Source organism: Otolemur garnettii, unplaced genomic scaffold (genome assembly GCF_000181295.1).
Source record: "Otolemur garnettii isolate 467f Iridium unplaced genomic scaffold, OtoGar3 scaffold00001, whole genome shotgun sequence".
Lineage (NCBI taxonomy): Eukaryota > Metazoa > Chordata > Mammalia > Primates > Galagidae > Otolemur > Otolemur garnettii.
This window is the reverse complement of record NW_003852396.1, coordinates 35501240-35516656: the sequence shown is the minus strand read 5'-3', so window position 1 is coordinate 35516656 and position 15417 is coordinate 35501240. Positions and strand designations below refer to the sequence as shown.

At 36.7% G+C, this 15417-nt stretch overlaps 1 protein-coding gene and 2 pseudogenes across 1 annotated transcript; 2 read left to right on the top strand and 1 right to left on the bottom strand.

Annotated features, from left to right (window-relative positions):
* The first annotated feature begins 2486 nt into the window (after window positions 1-2486).
* LOC100950143 (olfactory receptor 6) lies at window positions 2487-3443 on the top strand. The gene has a single exon (XM_012809522.1). It carries the CDS (start codon window positions 2487-2489, stop codon window positions 3441-3443), a length of 957 nt encoding a protein of 318 aa, XP_012664976.1.
* Window positions 3444-8300: 4857 nt separating this feature from the next.
* On the top strand, window positions 8301-9273 carry LOC100962503 (annotated as a pseudogene).
* A 4370-nt stretch (window positions 9274-13643) lies between these two features.
* Window positions 13644-15207, bottom strand: LOC100962193 (annotated as a pseudogene).
* Window positions 15208-15417: the final 210 nt, after the last annotated feature.

The following is a 15417-nucleotide window of genomic DNA, read 5'->3' as shown; positions in this document are numbered from 1 at the left end:
TAAGTATCATAAGTACATAAGACACTTTACTTATGATAAAGTAATAGGTCTTTATTATAAGCATTAATAATGCTATAAATATCTACATTCATGATTTGGTGGCCTTTTTAGTATTATAATATAGTCCCTCTTCACCCATAAATGAATTGAAGTTTAAACAAATTGAAGTTTACTTTAGATTATAAAATGAATGAGTGATACATAATTAACTAGCATTCAGGCCTTCTGATTATTTATCCCACCTTTATGTACTTCCTTTAAGGCTTTAGTGCACACTTTAAATATTGGGGGTCCTTTGTCCATGTTGAATCTCTTGTCCTCTTACTCATTTCTTATATGATTCCTGAAAGATCAGACATGACTGAGAGTGCTTTCACATAAAAATTCCTTCATAACTTTCTTGTGTAATTGTTTGGATTTAGGCTATGTGCTTCCACACTGTCTTACACCTCTTGAGCAAAAATTACCTAGTTGAGAGAATTGTCAAAATTAACTGAACGATAATTCTTCTTAGTGGAGAAAAAAAGCCATATTTAAGTTCTAATTCATTATGGCACTTTTACCAATATGTATAACCAACTCTTAGTGATCTAGTGGGTTTAGGCCATAAAGTACAAAGAAATCAGAAATAACTTCAAATTTTATGGTTGTGCAGGAAATTCTGCATCTTCTTTTATCGAGTTACATGAATGTTTCCTTTACCTCTCATTGTTTTTGTTCCCACTGAAGAGTCTATATCTCTGTTTAGTTTCTCATTTGTTCATTTAATTATTTATTTTAGAGATAAGGTCTTGCTCTGTCACCCAAGTTGACGTGCAATGGTGTGATCACAGCTCACTGTAACCTCAAACCCCTGTGCTCATGCAGTTCTCTCACCTCAGAATCCGTAGCTGGAACTACAGATGAGCACATAAGGCTTGGCTAATTTTTATATTTTTTTAGAGAGATAGGGGTGGGTCTCATTATGTTGCCCAGGTCAGTCCTGAATTCCTGACTTGGTCTCTCAAAGCACTGGGATTACAGGCCCAGATAGTTTCATTTTATTTATAACCTCAAGCCAAACTTCTATCTCTGCTTTTCTCTTTTTATTATACCCACTTATGAAAAATGTGTTTTTAAATGTAAGTTCTTTCCTCAGATCATACTGTGCCCTTGGAAGCCCAGGATACTTATGAATCTTTGGACCTCCTGACTCTGCTTTCAAGATAGCTCCTTATGTAAAAATTGTCTTCAGACAGCATCCATAATAAGAAAGAGTTTCAATCAAGGAAAAGATAAAATTAATCAAGAGACATATCTTGGAGCATAAAAATTTTGAGTCAATCTTTGAAGAGGACATAGATAATTATACAAATTAATTTGAGATCAAATGTGAACAACCATATATATATAAATGTAACTATAGACACTTATATGAACATAACTACTATATAATATTATCATTCATATTAATAACACTCATGTAGTCAATATATATTTAACTATTATAAAGTGCTAGATATTTTTTCACTTGATTTTTTTTTTTTTTTTTTGGCAGTTTTTGGCTGGGGCTGGGTTTGAACCTGCCATCTCGGGCATATGGAGCCAGTGCCATACTCCTTTGAGCCACAGGTGCCACCCATCCCTCTTCCATATTTTTTTTTTTTTTTGCAGTTTTTGGTTGGGGCCAGGTTTGAACCTGCCACCTCCAGTATATGGGGCCAGCACCCTACACCTTTGAGCCACAGGTGCCACCCCAAACGTATGGTTTTTTCCTTTTCTTTTTCTTTTTTTTGCATGATTTTTCTGGCCAGGGCTGGGCTTGAACCTGCCACCCCAGGTATATGGGGCCAGTGCCCTACTCCCTCAGCTATAGGCACTGCCTTCACTTGATTTTTTAAGCCATGGTCCTAAATATAGGCAGAGAATTATTAACTACTACTACTAGAGTTTTGGAAATACATTCAGCATAGCTGAGGAATACGCCAGAGTCAGTGATTCTCCTGACCAGGAGGGTTTTCCCAATTAATTAAGTGTTTCTATTTTCTCCAGGTTTTGAATTTCCCCATTATCTGCCCTGCTTTCTGCACCATACTTCTCACTTGTTCCAACCACCCTGGTATCCTGCCTTACAAATGCCTCTGAAATCTGGAAATACACCAAAAAGGAAAGTACTTCCTTGAAATACTACCTAAAAACTTTTTTCTGATCCAGATCCAAAGGCCTGGGCCCTGAATCTGACTTCATGATCCTGCTTTGACAGTCTTAGCTTTGTGTCTGTGGTGAATTTGTTTTTAGGTCCTATGCTGACTCCTCTGTTTCTGGACAGGATCTGTGACATCTCACAATTCCTAAATCATACCCTAGGTCTAGAGGGTGGCAATCGGGTTAAGCATAACAGTAAAGTACCTGGAGCGTGAGGGCCCCACACTGCTAATGTGAATCCCACTCTTCAATTTGATGTAATTCTTAATAAATCCCTCATCTTTTGGTGTCGTAACCAAAATATGTGGAAGGAAAATATCACCAGCATCAGTGAGTTCATCCTGGTTGGCTTCCCTACTGCTCCTTGGCTGCAGATTCTGCTCTTTTTCCTCTTCCTCATCACCTACTTATTTGTGCTGTTGGAAAATGTGGTCATCATCCTCACTGTGTGGGTCACTGGGTCCTTGCATAAGCCCATGTACTATTTTCTAGGTACCATGTCCTTTCTGGAAGCCTGGTATATATCTGTCACAGTCCCCAAGATGCTGGCTGGATTTCTACTTCATCCCAATACTATCTCCTTCCTGGGATGCATGACCCAGCTCTATTTCTTTATGTCCCTTGCCTGTACTGAATGTGTGCTTTTGGCAGCCATGGCCTATGACCGTTACGTGGCCATATGTTGGCCTCTTCGATATCCTGTCATGATGACCACAGAGCTTTGTATCCAGCTGACCATCAGTTCCTGGGTAAGTGGCTTCACCATCTCCCTGGCAAAGGTATACTTCATCTCCCAAGTTGGCTTCTGTGACAATAATATCTTGAATCACTTTTTCTGTGATGTGTCACCTATACTTAAACTGGCTTGCATAAACTTATCTGTGGCAGAGATGGTAGACTTTGTGCTAGCCATTGTCATCCTTGTGTTCCCTCTCTCAGCCACTGTCCTTTCCTATGCCTTCATTGTCTCTACCATCCTGCACATACCCTCAGCCACTGGACAGCGGAAGGCATTCTCCACCTGTGGAGCTCACCTTACAGTGGTTGTCATTTTCTATACAGCTGTGATCTTCATGTACGTCCGACCTCAAGCCATTTCTTCATTTAATTCTAACAAATTGATTTCAACCATATATGCAGTCTTTACACCCATGCTCAACCCTATCATCTACTGCCTAAGGAACAAGGAGGTCAAGGATGCCATCAGAAAAACCATAGCAAGTGGCCGATTCCTGTTCTTGAGAAATTCTTTTTGTTGAACAGACTCAAATTCCTTCTCCTTACATCATTTGCCATAACTTAAAAAAACACCTTTGATAGAGGAAGTCAGTAATCAGAAACATACTGATTTAGTACAGCAATTTAGGGGTGTGGAACCAGAGCTCAACGAAAATCCCCATTTCTGGGATGCCTTAAATCAGTAGGTGAAATAGTAAAAACTCTAAGAATCACAGATTAGTAAAATAGTTATAAAATAATCCTTTATGAAGAAGATGTGAAGAAATAATTAGTTACTATCTACCTGTTGGTGAGGCTTCTATTGGTAAGGTTATTTAATTTTGACTTATTTTCTTTTAAAAGTTCTCTCTGTATTAGGAGAGATACACAAAGAGAGGTCTTTTTGTAGTCAATGTCATGAGTATGACCTGTTTCTTGTTTTTAAGGGGGTTAGAGGATGGGTTGGATCCTTTTATAATAAATTGATGTTAATTATATTTCATTTTAATTTTTTTTTTAATTTGTGAAAATGAGAGAAAAACTTTCCTCAAACTCTAATAGAAATATTATAGACAAGTACATTACTTGTTATGGCAAAGAAAAAAATGAGATTTTATATGCAGGGTATATATATGTATATAATTTTATATATATGGTTTAATTACTTTTATATTCATTTTATGCATACATATATATGTGCTTTAATTATGTGTATTAAATTGTTATATTTATATATACACATAAATATATGTGTGTGTGTGTGTGTGTGCGCTTTAGTTATCCTCCTTTGTTGTAATTTCTACATATAATTTTTTGGATGAAATAGTTGAAGGACAGACCATAGGAAAACTAGTGGCTGTTCATTAAAGCTCATTTCTTTACTCACAAAGGAAACTTTGGTACTGCCAGGAGGCCAAGTGCTTTTCCTTACATGGCACTTAGCCTAGATGGGAAGAGTTTTTCCAGGTTCTCCAGAATATCCTCTTTCTCTCTTGTTTTCCTTTTGATTTTGGAAAGGAAAATACAAGATCTTAAGAAATAGTACATGCTTTCACTTAGCCACTATAAAATGGTAGAAGAAAGTTCTGTCTAGCTCAGGAAGAATAGTGGATTAGTGAACTGATGAAATATGGTCTGGTAGGAATTAAAGAATGACAGACATACTATTTTATTCCAACACTTTGGAAGCCACATTTTGTAAGTTTAATTGGGCTATTGATTAATAGATGATATATGCTTTGTTTTTACTTTATTTACCTTGTATTTATGTATTCTTTCTAAGATGAAGATTGTTTTAACTTAAAAATAGTTTAATTGAACTTTTATATAATAAAGATAATTTAAAAACTATAGTAATTTCCAATTAATCTAAATTTATTAGATTTTCTTGACATTCCTTACTTTTAACCTAAAAACAGTGTCTCTCTAAAGGTATGTACCATTTTCCTTTAGTCAATAAAGTATTATAGCTCATGGCCCTGACAGGGGCACAAAAAGTAATAAAAGAAGCTTTGTCTTGAATCATATAATGTTTATTTCAATCCTAAAATTTTCTAAGTTTTTTGTCAAAAGACTAGATTTTGTGCTGCATTTTTGCTTAAAAACATTTATTAATCACTAATAAACAATTATTGCTATTTTGAAATCTCACATGATTTTTTTTGTCATATTGTCACCACAAAAATGATAAATAGGTGAGGTGATGGATATGTTAACTAGCTTGATTTAATCATTCCACAATACATACACATATATCAAAACATTACCTGGTATCTCATAAATACGTACAATTGTTATTTATCAATGAAAAACAATTTCTAAGAGCTAAAAGTAGACCTTTCATTTGATACCACAATCCCATTACTACTTATCTATCTAAAAGAAAATGTCCTTTTACCATAAGGACATTTGTATTTGACTGTTCATCACAGCTCAATTCACAATCACCAAGATGTGGAATCCATTCAAGTGGCCATCAACACATGAATGAATTAATAGACTATGGTATATTTGAACCATGGAATACTATTTAGCCATAAAAAAATGGAGCCATTCCATCTTTTTCATTAACTTGGGTAGATGATCTAACTCCAGTAATGGTTGCCCACATAACAAAATTCCAAAAATACAGATGTTGGCATGGATGTGAAGAGAAGGGAACACTTCTGCACTGCTGATGGGAATGCAAGCTAATATGTTCCTTATGGAAAGAAGTTTGGAGAACAATTAGGTAACTAAAAGTAGACCTACCATTCAATCCTGCAATTCCTCTACTAAATATATATCCAGATGACCAAAAATCATTTTACAACAAAGATATTTGCACAAGAATGTTTACTACAGTCCAATTCATAATTGCCAAGTCATGTGATATTATTTTAAATGGAGTCATTTTCTTGATTTTTTTTTTGGTAGTTTCCTATTACTATATGAAACACAACTGATTTTTGTATGCTGATTTTTTTATTCTGAAATTTTACTGAACTTGTGTTATTGTTCCGGTTTTTGTTTGTTTGTTTGTTTAGTGAGATCTTTAGGATTTTATGCACATCTTCAAACAGAGACATTTTATGTCTTTTTTCCAATTAAGATGTCTTTTTTCTTGCCTAATTGCTTTAGTTAGATTTTAAGTACTATGTTGAATACAAACTATAAGAGTGAGCACCTTTTTCTTTATCCTAATCTTAGAAAAAAAGCTTTCAAATTTTCATCACTAAATATGATGTTAGCTGTGGGGTTGTCCTATATGCCTTTGTTATTTTGATATATTTAATATATTTATTTTAATATATTTAGGGGTATGAATGCTTTTTTGTTACTTAAATAGTTTTAGTATCTTCCAAATTGTCTATAGAATCAGCACATTGTACCCCATAAATGCATTAACCAGGGGTCCTTAAACTTTTTAAACAGGGGGCCAATTTGCTGTCCCTCAGACAGTTGGAGGGCCAGACTGCAGGCCCCCAGACCAATCGGCTCCTAAGCAGGACAGGCAGTGGTGGCAAAAACACCCAGCGGGCCAGATAAATGTCCTAGGCAGGCTGCATGTGGCCCCCTGGGCCATAGTTTGAGGACGCCTGATGTATACAGTTATGATATAATAAAAATAAAAAAGGAAAAAAATAAATATAACTGAGTAGTAGCTAGAGAATAAATTACACATAGACTAACCACGTTGAACAACTCAGGTTATGTTATTAACAAAATTCAAGTCAAGTTGAACAGGAAAAATATTTAAGTCCCTAAAAACATTAAAAGCTACTGTAAAAACCAAAGGAAAAAAAAAGAAAGAAAGAAACTCAATATACATAAATGATCAGGAAGAGCTACTTGACTTTATATTCTGACCATTGTAAATGGGAGTCTGAAATTGTGCTCCCATTTTGACCTAAACCACTCTCAAAGTTATTCAACATACCTTGACTAATACTCCATATATATTGCTCTTATGATTACTGCTTCAGAATTATTGATTTGAATTAAAAGGACCCATTAATTCTCCTACTATTTTGAAATTTTTCTAGAATTCATGAACTTCAGTGTAATTATCTCTCCATCTATTCCAGCTCAACCTTGTATTTGACTTATCCCCAATATGAAACATTCATTCTGATGACCTTAGTCATTTCAATTGTTAGGGCATATGCAACTCTTGCTTTGCTCAACTTATTTATTTATTATTTCTTATACCTTTTATTCCATGTCACGCACTTTGATATCCTGTGAGGACAGAATGGTGAACAAAACAAATAGATGCCAATACTTCCTTTAAGTAGTTTAAAGATGAGCCAGGAGAATAAAGGCACAATTTTATCCCATATTATGAGTGTGATGCTACAAGAACATTATGGAAGCAAATGGTAGGTAGATGGCCAGGATGGCCACAGAAAATGTTCTAGCAAGAGTAGCATTTGGGCTAATACTTAGAAATAGATGAAAAATGATGAGTAGTAGTGAGGGTCAGGGGTAGTGGGGAGAGGAAAGGCCAAGAGTCAAAAGACATAATAGCACACTGAAAGAATTAGAAGATAATTAGCATATCTGGTGTGTAAAGGGGCATGAGGAAGAAAAGAGCCACATGCTTCATCTTTAATAATAAAAACCATGCAATTTGTGAATTTTGTGTTTTTTACTTCCTTAAGACAGAGTCCCACCCTATGTTCTGCTCAGAGTGCAATGGTGTCCTAGCTCACTGCAACCTCAGGCTTGGGCTACGGGCATCCCACTGCCTCAGCCTCCGGAAGCCACTGGGATTACAGGCATTTGCCACAGCACCAGGCTGGGTATTTCCGTTTTTTTTAGAGTCAGGGTCTCACTCTCACTCAGGCAAGTTTTGAACTCCTGAGCTCAAGCAATTCTCCCTCCTCAGCCTCCCACAGTACTGGCATTATAGGAATGAGCCACCACACCAGGCGAATTTTCTCTTATTAATAAAGATTTGTGGGTATACAATAAGTGGATATACAAGAAAGACATTTCAGTTCCAGCAGCTACCAGATTTTCAGCTTGTAGCACTTCTACCAAGTGAATGATAGTCACTGATAGGGTGAAGCAGGAGCAAGGTGAGTTGGTGGCTTTGGCTGCAGCACCTTTTCATTCTGAATAACAGGTATCAGTTCTCAGTTTATGCGTTTGACTCCCTCACTAAATTGTGAGTTTTTATAGAGTAGGAACTAACCTTATTCATCATTGTATCTACAATACCTGCCATAGAACTTATTACTGTAGGCTCTTGTGCTAGTCATTCTCTATTGATCACCTCTATGTCCCAGGTTTTATTCTCTGCATTCCTCTATCATTTTGCATATTCCAACTCCAAGGAGTTCAGAAAATTTGATCTCAGCTGCTGGGTTTTGCAGGTCTCAGGGAGCCAGGCCTGGTGGGCAGGGTGTGTTGAGATGCCCGAGCTGGTGGTGCAGAAGGTGGTGGTCCACCCCCTGGTGCTTGCTCAGTGTGGTGGATCATTTCAACTGAATAAGCAAGGTTGGAAACCAGAAGTGTGTTGTTGGTGTGCTCTTGGGGTCATGGCAAAAGAAAGTACTTGATGTATCCAACAGTTTTGCAGTACTTTTTGATGAAGATGACAAGGACAATTCTGTCTGGTTTTTAGACCATGATTATCTGGAAAATATGTATGGAATGTTTAAGAAACTTAATGCCAGGGAAAGAATAGTTGGGTGATATCACACAGGCCCTAAACTACACAAGAATGACGTCGCCACCAATGAACTCATGAAAAGATACTGCCCTAACTCAGTGTTGGTCATTATTGATGTGAAGCCAAAGGACCTGGGGCTGCCCACAGAAGTGTATATTTCAGTGGAAGAAGTTCACAATGATGGAACTCCAACTTCAAGAACATTTGAGCACGTGATCAGTGAAATTGGAGCAGAGGAAGCTGAGGAAGCTGGAGTGGAACACTTGTTATGAGACATCAAAGACACTACAGTGGGCAGTCTTTCCCAACGGATCACAAACCAAGTCCACGGTTTGAAGGGACTGAACTCCAAGCTTCTGGATATCAGGAGCTACTTGGAAAAAGTAGCCACAGGCAAGCTGCCCATCAACCACCAGATTATCTAACAGCTACAGGACGTCTTCAACCTGCTGCCAGACATCAGCCTGCAGGAGTTTGTCAAGGCCTTTTACCTGAAGACCAACGACCAGATGGTGGTGGTGTACTTGGCCTCACTGATCCGTTCTGTTGTCGCCCTACACAACCTCATCAACAACAAGATTCCCAACCGGGATGCAGAGAAGGAAGGGCAGGAAAAAGAAGAGAGCAAAAAGGATAGAAAAGATGACAAAGAGAAAGACAAAGATAAGGAAAAGAGTGATGTAAAGAAAGAAGAGAAAAAGGAGAAAAAATAAAACATGGAGCTTTTTTAATTTGTAAATTAAAATCTTATAAACTAAATCAGTGTGCTGCTAGAGGGTTCTTTTTCACTTTAAATGCTTGTTAAAAAGCTGTCCTGCTCAGAGCTCTCTGCCTCCAGTCACCCTTGTGGCATAACTCAAAAGTGAATGGATGGAGGGACTGATCTCGAAACTAAACTGCAGCTTCAGCTGCTAAGAGCTGGGATACGGTAGCTCAGGTTCAAGTGGTGTGAGAGAAATGAAGAGAAGTCAGCATAACATTTTCAGTACTCTTCATTCTTGTATCTGTAAAACCAGGAGTTGAATTTTCCCCCATCTTGAAAGACTCTTGGGATCTGGTTCTGATCCCAACACTGCTAAATGAAATGCATGAATTCCATATGTTCTTTGCCTAGTCTAACACCTTGAGGTCTGACCGTTCTGAACTCCGTTGAAAATACTATACCACGTTTGGACCCATAGCTCTGGCATTCTCAGGGCTTGGGACCCAGTTCCATATATTGTTTACCTTCAAAGACACAATTAAATGGCTTGGTTTTTTTAAAAAAAAAAAAAAAAGAAAAGAAAAGAAAAGAAAATTTGATTTCATAGACTGTATCAACGTGGTTCTATTGGCCTCTGGTTTCTAATTTGGTTGGGCCCAGCCAAGAAGTGAAGGCTTCAGAGTAAGAAGCCTTGAAATGTATTCCCGGGTTGAGTTCTGTAACTCTGGTAGTGGCTACAACTCCTGCAACAGAGTCACCCCTTCCAAGGCTGCAGCTGTCACTGGGTTTCTGTACTCTAGTCCTTATGGGGCTCAAGATCTTTCACTGGCTGTCTTCACCTTGCATGACTCTGTGAATAGTCATGACATTTAATTTTACTCAAAAATTGCAGCAGCAGAAATTACTTTCTTTTTCTTTCTGGGATCTTGACTAATATGGCATTTGATAAATGAGAGTCAAATTAAAGTAAATGCCAGTGAGAATTCCTGGGATAAACATACCACTTTAAAAACTGTCATATATTTAGATTTTGAAATCAATAACATAATATAAGCCACTTCATTTCCTACTTAAGTATAATGGTGGACAGAACTTCAATAAAGTACAAAACCATTTGTTTCACATTTAAGTTTTCAAGTATTTCTCTATAAATGCTTCTACTCTTCTTCTATCCACATGATGTCACTGCTCAGTTGAATTGATTCTAAGATGTCTGAGACTCAGGTGTCAAACATACTGTGCCTAGCTTTTATGCCATTTATTTTATGACTCCATGAGCTGCTCAGATGGACATGGTTCCTTCAGAACTAGTTTGAAGAAGTTTACTACCCAGAGAACCACCTTCTGTTTTTTTTTTTTTTTATTCATAGAGAGGTAACTATTCCTCTCTTTGCAGAGTAAATCTTTACTTATTTTAAGATCTGTGGAAAAATTTCCCAGTACATTTTCCCAGGTCCTTCTAATTCACTTACTTAGGTATGCTATCTTCTAATAAATAACATATTTTAACTTTTAAGCTCCTTCATTGGAGTTGAGTAAATAGGAAAATATCAAGAAAATGGATACATGTTGGGGCAAATACTTAGCTTAAGATTCTGCCATTCCCAATGGTTAGCTTTCTGATTTTCATAGGTTACTAAAACTTCAGTTTTGAGAGGCCTCATTTTCCTCATTTATAAAATGTGGGTCACAATATCTACATGAAAATCTTATTATGAAGGGAAATAAGAATAAATATATGGGAAAGCATCCAGCACAGTGCTTGATGTATGCTATTCTAAATTACTCAACAAAGTATAAGATAAGTAGGATGGTTTATAATATCTTTAAAACTCAGGCAAGTCCTCCATGGTGCTCTCCCTATTTACTTCTAGCTTCCAACTTGTGCCTATTTATCCCCACACCTGTTAAAGTAGAAACAACTTCTAGCTACACTTAACTCCTATTCAGTGTGCCAATTTCTTGGTTTTAATACTCTTCCAGACTCTGCTTTGTACTGATAATGGTTCAAATGCACACATTATTCTCATTTTAGATTGTAAGCTTTTTATAATATATGTACCTGCTTATGAATCAGTTCTTAAAAATTATCACTACTTACCATGTATTCAATGGTCAGTAAATAATAACTGATACATAATTCCCTATCTTAATGTGTATAATACTTTCAATCTATAGTCATAGTGCCTAACTTTATGCCATACTTCCAACTTCAAATATTATATTCTCTCTAACTCTTCCAAGTTAGTTATACATGTGTATGACTGAGGCAAATATGGATTAGTTCTTCATATATTCAATGCTTTCTAATATGCCAAGGCTATAAAGCTTAAAAGTACATGGCTTTCATTCATGTTTAGGTTTCTATGTGATGCATTTATATGAATCTTTGTGTGTGTGTGTGTGTGTGTGTGTGTGTGTGTGGAGACAGAGTCTCACTCTATTGCACTTGGTAGAGTGCCATGGCATCACACAGCTCACAGCAACCTCCAACTCCTGGGCTTAGGTGATTTTCTTGCCTCAGCCTCCTAGTAGCTGGGACTACAGGCTCCCACCACAATGCCTGGCTATTTTTTTGTTGCACTTTGGCCAGGGCTGGGATTGAACCTGTCACCCTCTGCATATGGGGCCAGCGCCCTATCCACTGAGCCAGAGGTGCCACCTGTATCTTTTTAAATATTAAAAAAATTATACTTGATCTTAATCAAAAAGCTGAGACACAATCATTTTAAAAATTAATTAATAAATAATCATATATATTTATGGGGTACCTGTGATGTTTTGATATATGTTTATAGTGTGAAATGATCAAATCATAATAATAAATTCATCATCTCACATACTTATCATTTTTTGTGGTAAAAACTTTTAAAACCTGCCCTTTTAACAATTTTGAAATACACAATGCATTATTATTTATTGTAGTCATCATTCTGTGCAATCGATCACTAACACTTATTCTTCCATCTATTTAGTCTTAAAAGAGGGGAGGGGAAATCCTAGCATTTTCAGCAACAAGAATGAACCTGAAGGACATCATGCAAAGTGAAATAAACCAGGAACAGAAAGACAAATACCATGTGATCTCACTTTATTTATTTATTTATTTTGGTATGTAAATAAAGTCCTTTATTTAATTTTATACATATTATCTTATGCATTATTTTATTTTTCTTGAAGGAATTCAAGGTCAAAATTATTATGTGTTTTCTTGAAGGAATTAAGGACAAAATTATTATGTGTTTTCTTGAAGGAATTCAAGGTCAAAATTACTATGTGTTTTCTTGAAGGAATTCAAGGTCAAAATTACTATGTGTTTCCTTGAAGGAATTAAGGTCAAAATTACTATGTGTTTAAACACATCAGGACATTTTATTAATGTTATTAATTATCTCAAATATATTCTTCCATAATAATGCACTTTCATTCAGGAAAAATAGTCCAATTCTTTTAAAAGTCCTATGAATAAAATTTATAAAGGGAGGAGAACACAAGTATGGTGATTTACTCCCCAGTCCCACCTCCAAGAATGCCTCAAGAGATTCTCCTGTTTCAGAACAACACAATCTCTCAGGATAGATTTTCATTTGATCATATTGTGAAAACAAAAATGTATTCCTAGTCTTTTTGATACTAACAGTTTTACTGAATTTATTTTCACTTTTCTTCAAAAAGCACACAGCATATGTTGATATGGATTCTCAAACCCACTTAGATCCAGTAGGGTCTTCAGAATAATATATAGCCTTCTGATTTTAAAAGCAACTGGTTGCTTATAGAAAAATGATATGCATCAGATATTAATCAAAAAAGGGAAAATAAGAACATATCATTCATGTTTGATACCACTCAATAATCTGCAGGATGATGTGAAAATAGTTTGGTTATAACTCTAACAAAACTGAAACCCACTTCAACTGATAAAAAAGAAATCAAACACTGAAGAATCAAATATCTACCAACTTAGCTAGCACCCCCATCCAAATAAATGCTTTCCATTGCACTAAATATTAGAATTAGAATTCACTATATGTTAAGGCATATTTTAATTAATATGTTCCAGAATTGCACAGTTATACTGGTCAGTGTTCCTATTTACTCACTCCTTCCCTCACTCCACCCCTTTCTTCCAGGGATCAAAATGTTAAGTCATGGTTTTGGTGGCTACTGTAGATTTGAGCTGGCATACCACAGTGTATTCACTAGGTTTTATGAGCATAAACATTAAAATGTTACACAAAATGTACCATAATTTACTCCACACTCTGATCTAAGATGGTTTAATGTCTTGACAAAAGGTGAGATGACTTAAGTACATTTTACATTTTGTGCATTTAGACCACCATATGCGTAGATGTTCTAATGCTAAATTCTTGGTCTTCAGTATCTCATGGTGCTTGATGCTCTGAAGTATGACAGAAACTTGTAACACAAACTAACCACAAAGTACCAGATGTTTCTTGCCATTTGTGATCTTGCAATAAAAATGTGCCAGATGAGGATCACAAGGATAGTATTAAAACCATAACGTATGTTGCGCAACTTGTTCAGATGTTTTCTAGCTGCTGGGAGGCCACACATTTCTTCATTCAATACATATTTCTTGGTTCCCATACAGTAGTTTTCTATATATTCTGCCCAATGTAACTGCCGTACACCGATATTGAAGGTCTTTTTATCTTCAGGGTTTAGTCGATTCATTAACATATTGACATTGTCAGTATTCCAAACCCAAGAATTACTTGTGAAATATTCAAGAAACACCATAGCTTTGTGAAGACGAGTTATTGTTTTCATCATCCTTGGGCTTCTTCCAGTCATCCTGAGGTAGATATCATACAGGAATGCTGGGGCCTTATGGCTTACAGCAATCCAGTAATGATATACAAGGTGATTGGAGGTTAGATTTACATTGGGCCATCTGAAGGCCTGTTCGAAAGGATTCCTCTTGAAAGTGGAAATTACATGGTATTCAACTTCACCCCAATGGAAAGGATTAGTGCTTCCTGTTGTGCAATTATACACCATGATGTTTCTTGGTCTATTAACTCCGGAATACCAGGCTGCCGCAAGACTCGTGTTGACAACTACATCTACAATAACAAGATCTGCAAGGGCATTGTTGGAGGCACGCATTGTTCAAAGAATTCCTTTCCCTGCTGCAATAAAGAGAGCACTTGGTCCATTAAAGTTATCAATCCATCCTGGAAAAGGCTCTTTCCAACTGGCACCAAGAATTGATGGCCTTACAATCGCCACATTTAGCTTTGCTCCTTCTTGCTGTACAACATACTCTGCCAATGCCTTTGTGTATATGTACGTATTAGGTCTGTCTCCTATCAATTTTGGCCTAATATCATTTACTAAGCCATCATCCATCCACTCTAAAGAATCAATCAGCTTCTTAGGATCCACAGGGGGTAGACAGACTACTTCATCAATATGCTTTTGATTGCAGTAGGCATACGCTGTTGATACATGCATGAACACTTCCAGATTCTTCATTTGTTGTGCAAGGAGAATAAGCTGTCGTGTAGCAATCACATTTAACTGAACAGCATCTCGCAAATTTTCATTAAACCTTACTGTAGCTGCACAGTGAAATATAATATTGACAGAATCTATGATGACCTCTTTATCTTCTTCACTAAGCGCCAGTTTAGGTTGGGTAAGTTCGCTGTTGATTGTTATAATTTTCTCTCTAAAATCTGGATTTTCATCTCTCAATCTGTCAAAGAGCTTGCCACTAAGGACTTCTTCCACTCACTCTTGTGGTGTCTGTCCAGCTTTCTGCCTCACCAAAACATACACTGAATTCACCTTAGGACAAGACCTCAGCAATTTTTTCAAAAGCACCTTTCCTAGAAAACCGGCAGCTCCTGTGAGGAGAACATTCTTGCCTTCATTAATATTCTGAGATGGAAACCATTTTGACTCTCAACACAGAAGCTCGGGCCTCGCTCTACCCTGGGCCGTCCAGTGATGGCTCTGATCTCACTTTAATGTGTGGAAACTAAGAGTTATATGAGACTTTGCTTCACATATGTCACCCACAGAAGAAAACAGGTACATCTAGCCCATGAAGATTATGGCAAAAGTTCCAAAGCCACCAGCTTCTGATTCATTAGCCCAACAGAAGAAGCAGCAGCAACCA

Coding starts and splice junctions, on each gene's coding strand:
- LOC100950143 (XM_012809522.1), top strand. CDS start 2,487: ATGTGGAAGGAAAATATCACCAGCATCAGTGAGTTCATCCTGGTTGGC.